Source organism: Pararge aegeria, chromosome 2 (genome assembly GCF_905163445.1).
Source record: "Pararge aegeria chromosome 2, ilParAegt1.1, whole genome shotgun sequence".
NCBI classification, from domain to species: domain Eukaryota; kingdom Metazoa; phylum Arthropoda; class Insecta; order Lepidoptera; family Nymphalidae; genus Pararge; species Pararge aegeria.
In genome coordinates, this window is record NC_053181.1 from 18,049,631 (window position 1) to 18,065,947 (window position 16,317).

Below are 16,317 nucleotides of genomic sequence, written 5' to 3' on the forward strand. Positions count from 1 at the left end.
TGTCGACAGCGAAACGAATATCATCGCAGACCTTGATCAAGGCTGTTGTTGTGCTATGACCACGACGAAAACCGGACTGGAGGGGGCTTAAAATATCATATCTGGTAAGATAGAGGCTAAGTTGCTGATGGACAATACGTTCGAGAACTTTAGACAGAAACGGAAGAATGGAGATAGGCCGAAAGTTTGAAGGATTTACAGGGTTACGAACTTTAGGAATAGGAACTACATATGCTTTACACCACACGGTGGGAAATGCAGCTGAAGTAAGTGATGAGTTCAGTGCGGTCAATGCGGTCTGCCTACCTTTCTATGGCCTGCTGGACCTGGCCATTACGTCAGCCTTGTTGTCATTAGTTATAGGCTCAAATGATTGTAAGGTTAGAATAACCACATGACAGCAAATAAATGTTGTATTCCATCATTTTAAATTTCGATGCAGATGAATTTTTTGAATATCTCTTATTATCTTCTTCTTCTTTTTTGCTTTTTTGGCTTTTAGGATCTCTTATTATCATTATAGTCTGTCAGCCCATAATGACGTAGCATAGTTAGGAGTTTTTTTATGCTTAGTAACAATTGGCAGACCAAGCAGAATGTCTTTTCAGCCAAAATGTCGTTGATACCTCTTTAATGGTGAGGTTTGCTTCTGTAACTTTTTTTAAAGTTAGCAATTCCATGCAAATCTTTGAGATACCGCAGCAGCAGATAAACAGTAGAACTAGTAAGTAAACTTATTAAAAAGTTCCCTAGTATACACATAGTTACTTGAAACACTCAAATTCAGGACATATATCTTTGCATATCATTACTTTGATAGCCGAATGGCGCAGTGAGCAGCGACTCGCTTTCAGAGTCCAAGGCCGTGGGCTCGATTGGCACAGCTGGAAACTATTTGTGTGATGAGCATGAGTATATTATAAGCATTTATGTATATTATATTCATAAAATTCATCAGCCATCTTGGTATGAATTTTATGAATATCACAAGCTATGATTACTTTTGGGCTATATGGCGATGTGTGTATTGTCGTAGTATATTTATTTTAATTGTATAACTACTCAACTAGCCAACCCGGTAGACATAATCCTGTCATCGCCTTTCAAATTAAAAAGAAACCCATTGCAATATACACACAAAATGACATCAAAATCGGCAAAGCTGTTTGGAGGAGTTAGGTAAAACACGTACAGAAGGATTTAAGTTGTTTCCCATCGTTTAACACACTTGTTGCGTAAATGCCGCTCTTGCAGCATATTTAAAACAACACGTTTGTGTTCGCCTGCACTCGCAGAACGCCGGAAAAACACGCTCAGCGTGTTTGGCCGCATCCTTGTAGGCACATGCGTTACGTAGTTTTAAAACGCAATCGTCTGTGTTTTCGGCAGCCAACGTGTTAAACCTTCCTCATACATCCTAAACCTAAATTAGCCAAATCGGTCCAGACGTTCTTGAAATCTAGTGAGACTAGGAAACAGTAAGTGTTTTTGGCGCAACGGTGAGCGCTATGAATTTAAGTAGGAGTTCGCGGCAGCGGCAGTTTCGGAATTCATAACTTCTGCATTTTCTCTGATCTGGTCTGGTGAGAGGCTTTGGCCTTGGCTTTTAATGTAGTTACCACGCTACAGACAAAGACGTGCCGGTAAGCGATTTAGTGTTCCGGTGGATATCGTGTAGAAACCGATTAGAGGATATAACTACCAAACTCCCTAACAGGTTAGCCCGCTACCATCTTAGACTGCATCATCCAGGTGAGATTGCAGTCAAGGGCTAACTTGTAGTGGAATAATAAAAAACAGCAATTTATTTTTGTAATCGCATATAGATTAGTTTAGAATACCATACATATAACTTCGGGAGTATATCGTATAATTTTTGCACTGAAAATGAAAGAGCCCCGAACCGCTGTTTCGCTGTCGTTTATAATAACCAATAGGCCAACGAGCCCGTTCAAAGTTGCTTGGAACTAACAGCTCCAGTAATTACTTGTTTTTTCGTTCTGACAACAGTCTCTTAATTTATCATGGTGTGTTATTCAATATCCTAGAACTATTACGACTTCATTCCGAAACAAAAAGAACCTACTAAAATAAAACATACCTAGCACATATTATATTAAGCTGATCCACTTTCAGAGCCGGAACGTGGGTGGAATTTGAGATTAATTTATTTTTTCCGCGCTAAATACCACCTATTGTATTATATCCCGGCCATTCTCGTAATGTACATCCTCTCATATATATTCCCGGATGAACTTATTTGCTAAGATTATCCACTCTCGAAACCACAATCTGTGACGTGTTGTTTTTTTCATCATCTCACTACTATGAAAATATGGAACGTCCTGTCGTTAGATATCCGTGAGGCACTTAAGAAACTACTGAAGGATGATTATATTTTTCTCTATCAGGCGAACATCTCTGAAGCGGATCATTTCTGTATCTCGTTTAAGTCTAGGATGTTATATATTTATATAAGTATTTATGTTTATGTCTTATTTTACTTACACGTGATATATATATATATATATTATATATTATATATATATATATGACCCGCGTAACTCGTCTGCACCAAATCGGTTTTTACAGGTTTTCGTGGCGTGCGGCATTAAAGCTCCAAGTCGGTATGACATCTTTAGAAAACATCGTTATATTTCAGCTAATTTACCGAAAACTATAGTATAATATAAGTAAAATATACAGTAAAACCTTCCGCATAAGTCACTTTGTTCATTAGTAAAAAAAAAAGTGTGAAAATGTCGCGCCCAAACCGACAGACAGACACGGGGGGGGGGGGGGGGGGGACTTTGTTTTATGATATGTAAAGAAAATAGAGAGCTTGAGTGAACTTAGGCTGATATGTTGATAGCAAATAGATGAACTTACAATTACTACGGGACCATTCTAATTTCATCAAAAACATTTATTCTCCTCATCATCCATCCCTCTATACGTCCATCCTCACAAACTCGGTAGATTCGATCGTTGTCCCATATGCCTTGCGACTTGCTGTTATCTGTGAAGAGTTATGTCTTTAATCTCCAACTATATTCATCAGATCTTCATTAATATTAAACAGAACATGCCTGATAGTATACACTTTCAAATAAAAATATAATTTATAAAATCGGTCGAAATTTAACGGAGCTATGAAGTAAAATTGATAAAAAAATGTCATCCCATTTCCAGGAGGAAACTTATTGTTTATGGGGATAAAAAGTTTCCTATATGTTGACCCGGTATATCAGCTACTACTATACTAAATTTTATTTAAATCCGTTCAGTAGTTTTCACGTGATGCCCGGACAGACAGACAGACAGACAGACAAAAATTAAATAAAAATTTGTTTTGGACTCGGTAACGATTATAAAGCATCCCCCAGTCAAAATTTACAGAAATCATCCAGTTACAGTTTTATTATAAGTATAGATATGTTATTGTTATAAATTATATTTATTATATATCTTATCTTACTGATTGCACTACCTACCTTTTTTCTATGTTTTTTACGGTTCGCCTCTGGTTGCCTAGAAGAAATCTCTATGTAGCGATAAACTCCCACTCCACCAAATTGTACTCTTTTGCTTTATGTTTATATATCTGCAACTACTTTTGTATCCCTCATGCGGGTAAAGTAGTATCTTGACGCTCGCTGTTGCGGTTGAAAAAGAACCGTTTGCCCATTTTAAATTAATTTTGCCGTGGGCAATCGACAACTTGTCGCACTAGTTGCACTATATACTATTTTCTATGGTGTACTGTATTCATTCATAGTACCACTATTATAGCAACAAAAAGTAACCTGTATCGATTGAATTAAATCCTGCACTGTATTTATTTCAGCAATATAACCGCAGAAGTAACTCAGGTCAAATATTGTCAGATTGTAGAACATCATCGTCCTCATCGTTAGCCTATGCACGTTCGAACATCAAATCATCTAAATATCCCGATTTATAATATCATTAGCTGACCGAACTTCGAAAGTTACGCGAACTTCGTCTGCACAAAACCCTAGATTTGTTAGGATAAAATATAAAAAAAATATATGTACAGAATTTGACCCGTTGTAGTTTAATTATGAGTACACTTTCAAATAATTTGCAATACTAATGAAATCATTAAAATTTACACTCCGTGTAAGTATCGCCGACAAACAACGTGACGTGTCATTTATAAAGGTATTTTAAGATAGTAAAATATAAATGTAGAAAATTAAAGGACCAATCTACCCAACTTTCTCGATCTACATAATTTACACAGAGGATTTGCACTTGTTTTCTTGATTAACTAAATATAATTGTTTGAGAAAAAAAGCAACCAATTTCACTCGACCCTCATAGCTACAAAAGCCAAAGAACAACCAATTTCACTCGACTCTCGTAGCTACATTGAAATGATGGGGAGTGAAAGTGAACTTTTGTTTACAAGCAGTCAGAGAGTTTTTAATTAAAAGTTGGAAGTGTAAACAATGGAGGGCTCTCGCGGTCGAGGGGCTGTAAAAGCTGGATAAGTGGTAGTCAGTGCGCCTTTTATGTGCGTACAAGTTGTGATTTTCAAATAAGTGCCTGTAAATGCCGATATACACGTAATTTTTTATATAGCCGTATTATGAGGTTTAGTTTAAGGCCCGTAACTTTAAATTTTAGATATACAAGTATCTTAACGATATCGTAGAGATACGATTCGTTTTCTACGTTTTAACACTTATTTAGACGTGCACAGGTCGTATTTTAAAGCTTCTAGAGTTTCTGAATTTAAAGGAGGGCATTTGGACATTAATTTATTTTAAGTGTGTAAGTCGTGACATAGGCGTTGAAGATTTTAACCAAGTTGCTCTTCTAATAGTTTTAAATGACAATCTGAGATGGTGATAACAAAAAAAACACCCGGCTAAGTTTTCGTTTTCGAGTATTAACACTTGTTTAGCCGGGCACAGGTCGTATTTTAAAGCTTCTAGAGTTTCTGAATATAAAGGAGGGCATTTGGACATTAATTTATTATAAGTGTGTAAGTCTTGACATAGGCGTTGAAGATTTTAACCAAGTTGCTCTTCTAATAGTTTTAAATGACAATCTGAGATGGTGATAACAAAAAAAACACCCGGCTAAGTTTTCGTTTTCGAGTATTAACACTTATTTAGCCGGGCACAGGTCGTATTTTAAAGCTTCTAGAGTTTCTGAATTTAAGGGAGGGCATTTGGAGACTAATTTATTTTAAGTGTTTAACTCTTGACAAAGGCGTCGAACATTCTAACCAGGTCTCTTCTAGTAATTTTAAATGACCACGTGTTTGAAAAGTATCCTCTAATAAGTAGTAGGTACATTATATTATAATTATTACTAATACTAGTTGCTGGACTTCACACGTCTTTGTGAGCATTGTGGAGAACTCTCAGTCAAATCAAGTGGTAGTCAGATTTTTAAACATTTCATAATAAAAGACTTACTTTTTAACACTCATTTTAATTTCTCGAAAGGTACGTTTTATACCACTTTGAAAAATCCAGAATAAATTATATAAACAAACAGCCGCAGACGAGGAACATTTATAGATAAAAAAAACCATAAAAAACTTAGACAACTAAAACAAAACAGAAAACGTAAAATTTATTTGTCAAAACCATGGGCACAGATTAGCATAAATACTTTGTGACATTTACCGGGGATACGTCTTTCCCCTATTATATCCAACGTGGATATATTGTCCACACGTGTGCCCAAGCTCGGGAGGTGGATATAATTGCGTGGGGGATACACATTTTATCCTTTCCCCGTGAATAAAATGTCCCTGCCCATGCTAGCCCTGCAGGTGTGCTTTTTTCTCACGTTGTTCTTCTTCACCTTTAAAGCAAGTGATATTTAATTCTTAAAACGCACATAACTTACAAAAGCTGCGCGCCGGGGTTAGAACTCGGCTCCCCTAAAGTTAAGCAAAATCCCACCCACTAGGCTATCACCACTTCTCGTATTATATTCACTTACACTTATTGTCATAGATTAACTTAAACTTGACAATTCAATCGTAATCTTGTTTAATATTCATAAACATGAAGTGTGTTTATCAAACTTTTGGTACCTAAATACACCAAACTTGGAATAACTTTACCTTATGTTGACCATCGACCATAACTTTGTAACTTAATATGTGATTCGCAGCACAATCTTAGAGAACTTTGTCAAAGTATTAACAGCAAACTTGAATAAGTTACAATACCGTAGAATATAAATAAGTTTCTTCATTAAACCAAAACCATTCACAAGTGACTTCTACGTAGAAAATATCTTGATAACGTGATTCATTTAAAGTATGTACCTAATAAAAAAAATTCAAATTGTTAGATTTTTTTTTTGTAGTAATCTAAAACAGTCTTTAATGTAAAAAACTGAAAACAAGTATGTACTTAAAGAATTAAGAACATGCAAAACCCTCATTCAGCCATTATTGCATGCGCAGTGCATTGTGTCCAAAAAAATGAAAACGCCCGCGCACGTCTTTTTTTTACATGTGCGCAATGTTTGTAGCTCACAAACTTTTCCCATTTTCCCATTTTATGGTAAACGTTTAGATCATTAGAGGTACAATAATTATTTAAGATTTATTTCAGTACAATTGTGCATTCTGTTTTTATCCTGGTTTTAAAAAAGAAAATTACGCTAAATTAGAAAATAAATTATCAGCGGCCAAGTATCAGACTTTGTACGATTGCTTTACAACGTTAGGTGATTCGATTTTTTACGGCACGTGGAAAGAGTTTGGGATTAATTCGTTTTACTAACCAAAGACCTGTGAGCTTTTGGCTTGCTCTTATTCGTTTTGTCTTCGAAATTTAGCCCCTAAATTCACTCTCTCTTCTCTACGTATTCATTTTCTTTCAAATAGCGCCAAAGCCGCCTCTACTGTGTCTTTTAACTGCAATTTAATTGTTTTTTTTCCACTACAAGTTAGCCCTTGACTGTTAGGTCACCTGGTGATGCAGTTTAAGATGGTAGTGGGCCAAACTGTTAGGGAGTACGGTAGTCATACCCCTTATTGTTTTTTACGCGACAACGCTCTAGACCACTAAATCGCTTAGCGACACGTCTTTGTTGGTAGGGTGGTAACTAGCCACCGCCAAGTCTCCCACCATACCAGACCAGAGATAATTCAATTCAATCGAACCCGGGACCTCCTACTTAAATTCACAGCGCTCACCGTTGCGCCAAGTAAAGTAGGTTGTCAAAACCAGACAGTGTCAGGCAGGTTGGTAATTATGAATTGTCATTTTATTGTCATTTTATAAAATGATGTTTTAAGTTACGAGTAGATATAAGTTTGATTCATCATCAGCAGTCCCACTGCTGGGCACAGCCCCTTCTAGGCCCCTGTAGGACACACGGTTTTAGAGCATAATATAACCACCACACTGCTTCAGTGCGGGTTGGTGAGCTTCAAAGATTATTATCACGTTTTAGTGATAATTCCAGAAATCGACATGTTAGCGTGCTCCCTAAGCGTAGAGGTGGACACCACTTTCCTAACTCTGGTATTGAGTTTTTTTAAAAGAAAACCCCATTAAAAAAAGCAGCTATTGCATAGTGTGCATACAAACAAAGAAACATTATATTGAATCACTTATTACTTATTCGTCTCGCCTAACGTCAAAGGTTGTCTGAAAGAGATCGCTTTGGTGATAACACCGCGTTTGCACGCCCTATTTTCTATTCTAAGTATCTTCTGTATATGTGTTTACATTGTACAAAATATGTGTGTGTGCAATAAAGTTTACAAACCAACACTTTATCTTAAACCTCATTAAATAGTTATTACGAAACCAAATGCTAGCAATTCTGGCTAACTCTTATCTCATAACTGGAGTGCATCCAAAACTTAGCTTTTTGTTAAAACCTCTCACTATTTGCTCATTCCTGTATAATTGAGTAAGGCTGACTGCTGAAACACAATTTATACTTGTTCAGCAGTCAATAAACAATTGGACTGTTTTAAAATTACGCATAGGTATTTGTGATGTAACATGTACCTACCTAATAACTATAACCTATAAATATTATATCTCTCTCATCTTAAAAACATGTGCAGTTTTTAGATATTTGTAGTTGCTACGTGTACAATATGTAAATAAGTATGTATTTTAAAATTTAAACACCACCTGCATTCTGTTCCCCACTTTAATTCCTACTTCTTAGGTTCCCTAACACATAATTTAAACTGGCGATAAGGTGGACTTATGTATTCCACTCCTTTTTAAAGATTTAAGTCAAGTAAGCCTACATATAATTTTAATTAGAAAACACAAAGTAAATTAATAAATGTAATTTAATTAAATAAATAAATAAACTGTAGTTTCGGCAGATCTAAGTTTAAAAGCAAACTTGTACGAAACGCGAAAATACTTACTTACAAAGTTGGAATTCATTCATTCATGCACGATGTTTGATGTCCTGTCCGGAATATGTTACGGAAGTTAGTTTTACTTGCTTTGTTTTCCAATAGAACCTTTCCTTATTTCTTTTTTCCTTGCTGATAAAAATAAATTATGTATTGTTATGCTTTCTTGAAGGCTTACAGAAAATAATTCGAGCTCTATGATATCCGAGCTTTGCTATCTCGCAGGAATCTAAAAGAGATTCAAAGATACCCAGAAAAGTGGCTAATATGCTTAGAAATTTACCAAATTCTTACTAATTAATCTCAGAAATGCTAAGGCGTGTTGTTTTGTTTTTCGTTCCTTCACGCTATCTAAACAACCAATCAACTTATTTTTGGCATAGAGTTAGTTGAACCGACGTAGAGCAACACAGTAGATATATATTTTATCACAGATAAACAAACTGTTCCTACGGAATTTGTAAAAAAACCGTAATAAACATGTACGAAGAAAGTAAGCTAGTCCTTGATATATTTAATGCCCAGCAATGTAAAAACACTGATGCTACATGGAATATAAGGTACAGAATTAAGAACATACAGAAACTGTGTACACGACTACTCACTTTAAAATGGTTACTCGAACAATCGGTTAGTAATTCATACCATTTAGCAGTTGACAGTAATTATTTTACCTCAAATATTCTAAGCGTTCACCATAAAATGGAAAACTAGGAAAAAAATTGTGACCTCGCAATATTACACGGGTGTAAAGTGTGACGTGCGCGGGTTTTCACTGTTTTTTAGGTATGTGAGCATCGTGAGTGTTACAAAAACACATTTATTCTATGTAAACTGTTTCCTATTTGAATTTGCATGCAACACGCTTGCAGTTCCATTTCGGATGTCCGGAAAAAAGTGCTCCAACCAAACCAACAAGCGCATCGTTTCCGAACATACTCGTACAAGTTGAGGGTTTAGTTTATACTACAAAGATTTTACTTTTTAAAAGCAACGTGGAACTTAATTAAATTGCGACGTGAATTGAATCTCATCCATGTTGTTTCGACCTCAGCTAGTTAAAACTCTCTTTCTAAATTTAGCAATTAGTTATGCTTGGTTCCTTTGTATATTTAACTTACTTTATATCCGGATGTTTCAAAACAGAATTATTTAATTCAAAGCCATCGTAGTTACTTTGCGAATAACAACAGTAGAATTTAAGTGCCTTTTTCATATTTATTTGTAAAATAAATTAGATTAAATTAAAAATACTATTTGTTATTAAAAATTGAAAATCCCTTACCTAAGATATTAAAATAATAAAAAATTCTAGACTTTTTTGAGGAAACAGTATATTTAGTAAAAAAAAGTTAAACAGTTATAATATGATTTAATAAAATTCGAAATTTTTTTTTTTAGGAATGCAAGATATACGTTATTAAAACCTTACCTAAATAACACTATTTTAAGAATCCTTATGAAACATTTTTTTAATAACTAATAGAATATTACTTCCAAAAGAGAAATATGGGTGGTTAAACAGAACAAAACACGTAAAACATCTTTCAGGAAGTAATTTTACGTGTCGTAAAAACCTCTATAAAAGCAAGGCGATGTAACTGATTATCATGGAAATTTATGGTTACCTTTATCCCCGTAGGTATTAGTAGGGGCCTAGCTAGGTGAATATAAAATTACCCATACTGAATTCAAATTGCTATTTTAATGTTTTAGATAATAAAATGTGTTGGATTAGAAATTAAAGCTTGATGAAATAATGTTTACAAACTAAATCAACCGACTGCAAGGACTCTTAAACACCAGATGAAATTTGAGGATTTCTTTCGATTCAAAGGGATCCCCTCCATCAGATCCTAACTCGTTAACCACCTCGAAGGTTCTTACCGCAAAAACATTGCACATCCATAAAACAACTTCTTTTTAAATTTATCAACAAATATTATTGACAGTGAAATCGGCGAACAAAAAAAACTAATAGTTGAAAAATTCGAAAAAATATTTATGGATTACTTTTTTAGTTCTTAAGATGGTACGCTCGCCGTGTTATCTATTATCTAGTATATGTATGTAGGATCGGGCGGATTTTGACTTGATCCGTCAGACATCGTGTGGGCAATTTTCAGGTATCGTGCAATAAGAACACCTTGAGATTATTCTTACACTGAATTTAACTAATATCGTAATAGCAAACTTTAAAATAATAACCACTAAGAGAAACGTAGGACAGTTCTGTGACGACGTCTTTCTGCCTTGCGTCCCAACTGATTAATACTCCCAATCAAGTCAGTAGACCCCGTCACGACTCTGTCGAAGCGCGCCAAAACTGTTGATGCATGTTAGCCGCTAGCTGGCGCGTTTGCGTTTCATTTAGTGTCCGTACTCATTTCCGGCTGCGACATGTATAACAAAATTATCACGCTCATCGTTATCCGTCGCTTATCTTATCTTATCTTCTCTTCTCTACTCATTTTCTTGGCTTGTCTTCTCGTCTCTTCTTTTTATTTTATTTTTATTTATTGCGGCCCAAACAAAATTTAGAATTAATACAAAGAAAATAACACATACACCAATTACCAATTACCAATTTTAAAGTAGCCGCCAATAAACCAGACGAATACAGAAAAATTTACAGCAAACTTAAAAGTTAATTACGAAACTTTTAAATATGGCTTTGAAATAAACACATATTATGGATAAAGTTAATAAGGGAAGATAAGTACCCTTATTTACATTATACATCAAAGTGGATATATGAAAACATATGTAGTACCTTTAAGTAGAACAATTAATTAGAAGGTAGAATTTAGGATAAAGATGATTTTTTTTAATTGTGCAAGAGTAATATTAAATATATATAAATCGAAATTATTATAATAGCTTATTAGCTGGGGATCATACTCGATCAAACCCGAAAGGAAACACAAGGTCCTAACCACTCAGCTACCACTGTTTTGTTTCTATCTGTTTGTTGTTAATTTATTAAATGAATAAAAAAAACTTAATATTAGTAATAATATAAATAATAAATAATAATAAATAAATATACTACGACAATACACACATCGCCATCTAGCCCCAAAGTAAGCGTAGCTTGTGTTATGGGTACTGAGATAGCTGATAATTATTATTTTTTTATGAATATAATACACATAAATACTTATAATATACAGATAAACACCCAGACACTGAAAAACATTCATGTTCATCACACAAACACTCTCCAGTTGTGGGAATCGAACCCACGGCCTTGGACTCAGAAAGCAGGGTCGCTGCCCACTGCGCCACTCGGCCGTCATAAACCGCAATTATGTCTATAACAGCATTATAATTTGCATTAATTCTAAGATAAAGACTGGTAAAGGCTAGCCAAGAAAATAAATACCATAATACGGATAAAATGGATCTACTTTTTCCATACCCTTACCTATTCGGACAAATGTATTGCCATGTTATTGTGGCGACATGACCCCAGATCAGAGTTTTCATTTTCCTTGTGCAAGTCTAGGCTTAAAGACTTGCACCTACTGCGAACATAGAACATTTACTCTTTGGTAAGAGAGTCATATACCCACTTGTACTGTAAGCTTAGAACATGTTCGTTTTAGTAAGAGTGTCGTAGGTATACTTCTGTTTTTATTTTTGTCTCCTGCTCGGTTAGCACAGGCAGGAGACAAAAATTAAAACCCTGACAAGGGTTAAAATAACGTGTCCATCTGCCAAAACACGGGAACAGGGAATGATAGAAGTTTACCCCGTTATTACACGTACATTAGGTATTTGGATATTGCAAATAATATCTTGCACCAATTCTTCTGCGCCAATGCTTAGTGAGTCGATAAAGCTGTAAGCGAAGATATCATATTATCCTCTCCCCGGGGAGAAGAGTATCTCTTGCTCATTCTAGCCGTGTTGATACTTTAAACATAGAACATTATCGCATTTGTAAGACTGAAGAGTGTCGTTTACCCTCTGATGCTGCAAACATAGAACGCGTTCGCTTTAGTAAGAGTGTCGTAACGAGAGCTCAGTATTGCTCCTTCCTCAGACGCAGGCGCAGGCGGGGCGGGCGAGCGTCGCGCGGATGCATGGCGCTGCTGTATCGCGCGACGCGGCTCAAGGACCGCGCGGACACGCACGTGTTCACGTTCGTGGTCACCCGCTCCGCCACTCGTGAGCCTGACCGCGACGTCACGTCCAAGGACTTCTGCTGCGCGCACCAGCGATGGGCAGTCGCCTTCAGCCGCACCGAGGCCTCGCTAGGTAAGTACTTATTTACCTATACATGATTATCGTGTAGCGCGAAATGTCTTGTGACTGGTGGTAAAGTCTAGTAACTGACAAATTTATGGAAATATACGAAGCATGCCACGGGTAGCGCATACCTATCGCGCGCTTGATTTGTCCCGTGATTGCCAGCCCGTAAAGGTCTCCTCTCTCGTAGGAAACAGGGATTCATCTCCGCTGCTCTGGGTAGAAAGGCTTTTTATTACAGTATGTGAAGAAAAAACTACTTTCCGCAGTGATACATCAAATATTTGCGTAAATGGCCATGAAAGGCCATAGAATTCATTCAAATCCTAAGCATCATAGGAAAGAACGACTGAACTTAAGCCTAGCTTCTCTATGTTTGTGTGGGCATGGTGTCATGCATGTAAAGAGTTATTGTGGCATTTCAAAAGGGTTATTCAGGATCAATGCGTACTACATAAATTATTTTTTTAATCCAGGCTTTCCTTCTCAGGTGTATACCTGGTGTGGCGCGGCGTGTGCGAGGGCATGCGCGTTTACGTCGACTTCACTTTCACATTGCTTAGCCGCGACCACTTTACCGCCAACGAGGGATTCTCCGGAAAGCAAGTTAGATTCTACGCAGGATGTGCGGCACAAGGTCGAGGCCGCTGCGTTTCGCTCACCGAACTCAACGCCAAGTTCGCAGACGCTCGTGGCGAATTTCAGCTAGAACTGAGCATGTCAAGAGTTCGAACCTTATATTCTTGTGAGTTGCGTGCTCCTCGTCTGGACACGCCTCCAATAGCTTTCGCTGGATTCGACTGGTCAGTGGCTGCTACAGGTGGAGTCGGTAAAGAGCCCCTCACTTTGCGATTGCAGAGGCTATCCGGAGAAGGTCAACGTTGTCGCGTAAAATACGCACTCGCGCTCGGCGAAGGCGACCGCCGAGTACACTCTGGTCCTCTCGAGTGCCTCTGCGATGCGGAAGGAGGCACTCCGCCTTGGACACCACGTCCACCTTCTCGTCTTCTTCATAAAGGTGTTCGATTAACCGTGGAGTTGGTTTGGGCGAGAGCGTTAGCCGAGTTGGCGGTTCCTGTCGCTGGACGGGCGGCCACTTGTTACGATCGCGACAAGCAGGCCTGGGCCATACGATGCGATACACATTCGGAGACCGTTCGGCTGCACATGCTGTACCGCGATGTACACCACGTGCCACGTAATCACTTACGCTACGTGAGCTGGTCGGCATGGTTGGTGCGCGTTGCCCCTGCGACTGGTGAGCCTGAGGCGGATGAATTGCCCGGGGCACCGTTCGAGAACTATTACGCTCAGGAGAGCGCGGACGAGGGCCTCATGATGGAAACAGCGCTGAGGGTAGAAGATGTATCCCGTGCTGGCAGCCCGTTTCTTCACCCGGGCGGAGAACTTCGTGTCCGGCTCGAGTGGACCGACACATATCTCTTATTTCAAGCGACCTATCATGTCTACGACGATCTTTGTCGATTACACGCTCACCAAATGAGGTAAGAGATTGACTGATGTTAGGTAAACCATAGTTGTCATCAGAAAACAGTACGCGAAATCTATGTCGGGTAGACCGAAGAAATCACGAGTGAATCATTACTTACCATTATCTGAGATTTCAATCAATGTTAATTAGTAGATATAACTCGTACTTAACTATATAAATAAATATAAAATATAACTTGTAGTGTAAAAAATAAGTGCTTGGTTAAAAAGTTTCATAACAAAAATGTAGCTTAGTCAAACTGCGTCAAACTTGTCTTAGTTTTGCGTACAACGTGCGACCAATTCGCTCCGGTTCGCTATGCTCAGTATTGAACACCGATATTGGCGTTCAAATTTGCGTCCTGCAAACGACACAAGAATCTTGTTCGTTTCTTGGTACTGGGCGCACGCTGGATACAGGGTGGACGCCGCGATTCACGTTTGCGTCCTGCAAGTGACACAAGAATCTTATTCGTTTGTTTCTTTTTATTGGGTGCACGCTGGAAACAGGTTAAACGCCGCAGTTTTGTCTTAACGTGTACGTTTGTTGCAGACGTGAGATCGCGGCGCTGCAGGCGGAGAACTACTCGCTGGAGCGGCAGCTGTTCAGCTACCAGAAGACGCTGGCGTTTGCCCAGGCGCAGGCGGGCGGCGAGCCGGCGGCGGAGGGCAGCGGCCGACGCTCGCCCGCTGAGCGCTCGCTGTCCACGGACACGGAGTACGCGTGAGACGGGCGCCGGCAGCGCGCTCACAGCCCGCTGACCGCCTTCTACAAGCCCGCACTCAACCCTTCTATCCTTTCGACTGAATCTAACGTTTTTGAACGATTTATCTATTTTTCTAAACGTTTTATGGCGAGCTGCGCCCTCGTCCGCACCGCTTCTCGCCGGTCGCCTGCACTCTCGCCGCTCGGATCTATCGATAGCTGATTATTGTATTCGACTACTTTTCTATTTATCTGTACATAAAATATATTTAGATATAATATATTATGTATATTTCTTAACTTGAAACTCGAATTCATATACTACAACAGTCGATTTACGAATAAAAATATAATTAAAAATTATGTTGTGTTTTATTTAATAATAATATAATCCTCGGAATTAAAAGCCACGTAATATTTAGTAAGATTCGAATGCAAATATTTCAAGAACAATGAACCATCCGTTGAGTGCCAACATACAGTTGAACAATGAGTTTATATTTCTGCTCATGATATCAACGAACTCTGAGTACTATCTGATTTCAATGTTTAATACCAATTTTATCTTTGGGTATTTTTGGCTGCTATAATATTATCTGTATAAAGGGACTATGCTCTAAAATCCTCTCTTCCATGAAAGAGGAAGCCTGTACCATTCATGGTCTGTGCATGAAGTTAATCTATACTACTATGTTTATTACTAAATAGGCAACCGGATCATAATTTCAAATATATCTAAAATGTATACGATTAGAATGTTCGTAACAGAAAACAATTGTCCGAATAATATTTTTAAATCTATTTATAAAATTCATCGTATTTTTAATTTATGGTTCATTGATCACTCCCAACGAAACATTACCGACAGCGATCTTTCCACGATTACTTTCTTTTTATCTAAATAATACTTGAAAAGAAGTAAAAGTTAAAAGAAGTATTAAAAACCAACTGATCCTAACAAAACTAAATCGAAGAAATTGCAGACATTCTTATTTTGTGGAACAATAAATAATATAAATAATATTTTATTTGAAGGAATAACACCACCGATATGGTTTTTGATCTATTTCCATTAATTAAAAGATTTTAAAATGCAATCTGTTCACTCGATCGCTTTATTTACATCCTGATGACGTCGCGCGGTTTCATGAGACCGTTTACGTGGCAATTGTAAATATTATTTGGAGTACATTAAGCGCTGTAAAAAAACTAAAATATTTTTAAGGCGTCTGCGTCCACTGATATAAATTCAAAACACATTAACGGAAAAGTAGTCGATTCTCTATTCCTTCTAACGGAGTAAAGACGCGACGCGACACCACGAATCTAAATCTGATGATGAAGCAGGAGGCTGATCACCACTCTGTGCACATGAACAATTTTTTACCCAATTTTCTTGAATTTTGAACTTTACAAGGAATATAGTCTCTTCTTCTATTGATTTATGGCTTGAATATAGTCTCATTGTAATGAA

The 16,317-nt window shown here is 37.5% G+C and overlaps 1 protein-coding gene across 1 annotated transcript in view; it reads left to right on the forward strand.

The window, feature by feature from the left end:
• LOC120635006 overlaps positions 1–15,206 on the forward strand; it is an 83,992-nt gene extending 68,786 nt beyond the window's left edge. The window contains exons 2-4 of the mRNA XM_039905916.1: positions 12,441–12,655; positions 13,137–14,151; positions 14,691–15,206. Of these exons, the coding sequence (XP_039761850.1) occupies positions 12,481–12,655; positions 13,137–14,151; positions 14,691–14,865 (1,365 nt within the window). The 5' untranslated portion in view covers positions 12,441–12,480 and the 3' untranslated portion in view covers positions 14,866–15,206. The remainder of the gene's footprint in view (positions 1–12,440; positions 12,656–13,136; positions 14,152–14,690) is intronic.
• Positions 15,207–16,317: the final 1,111 nt, after the last annotated feature.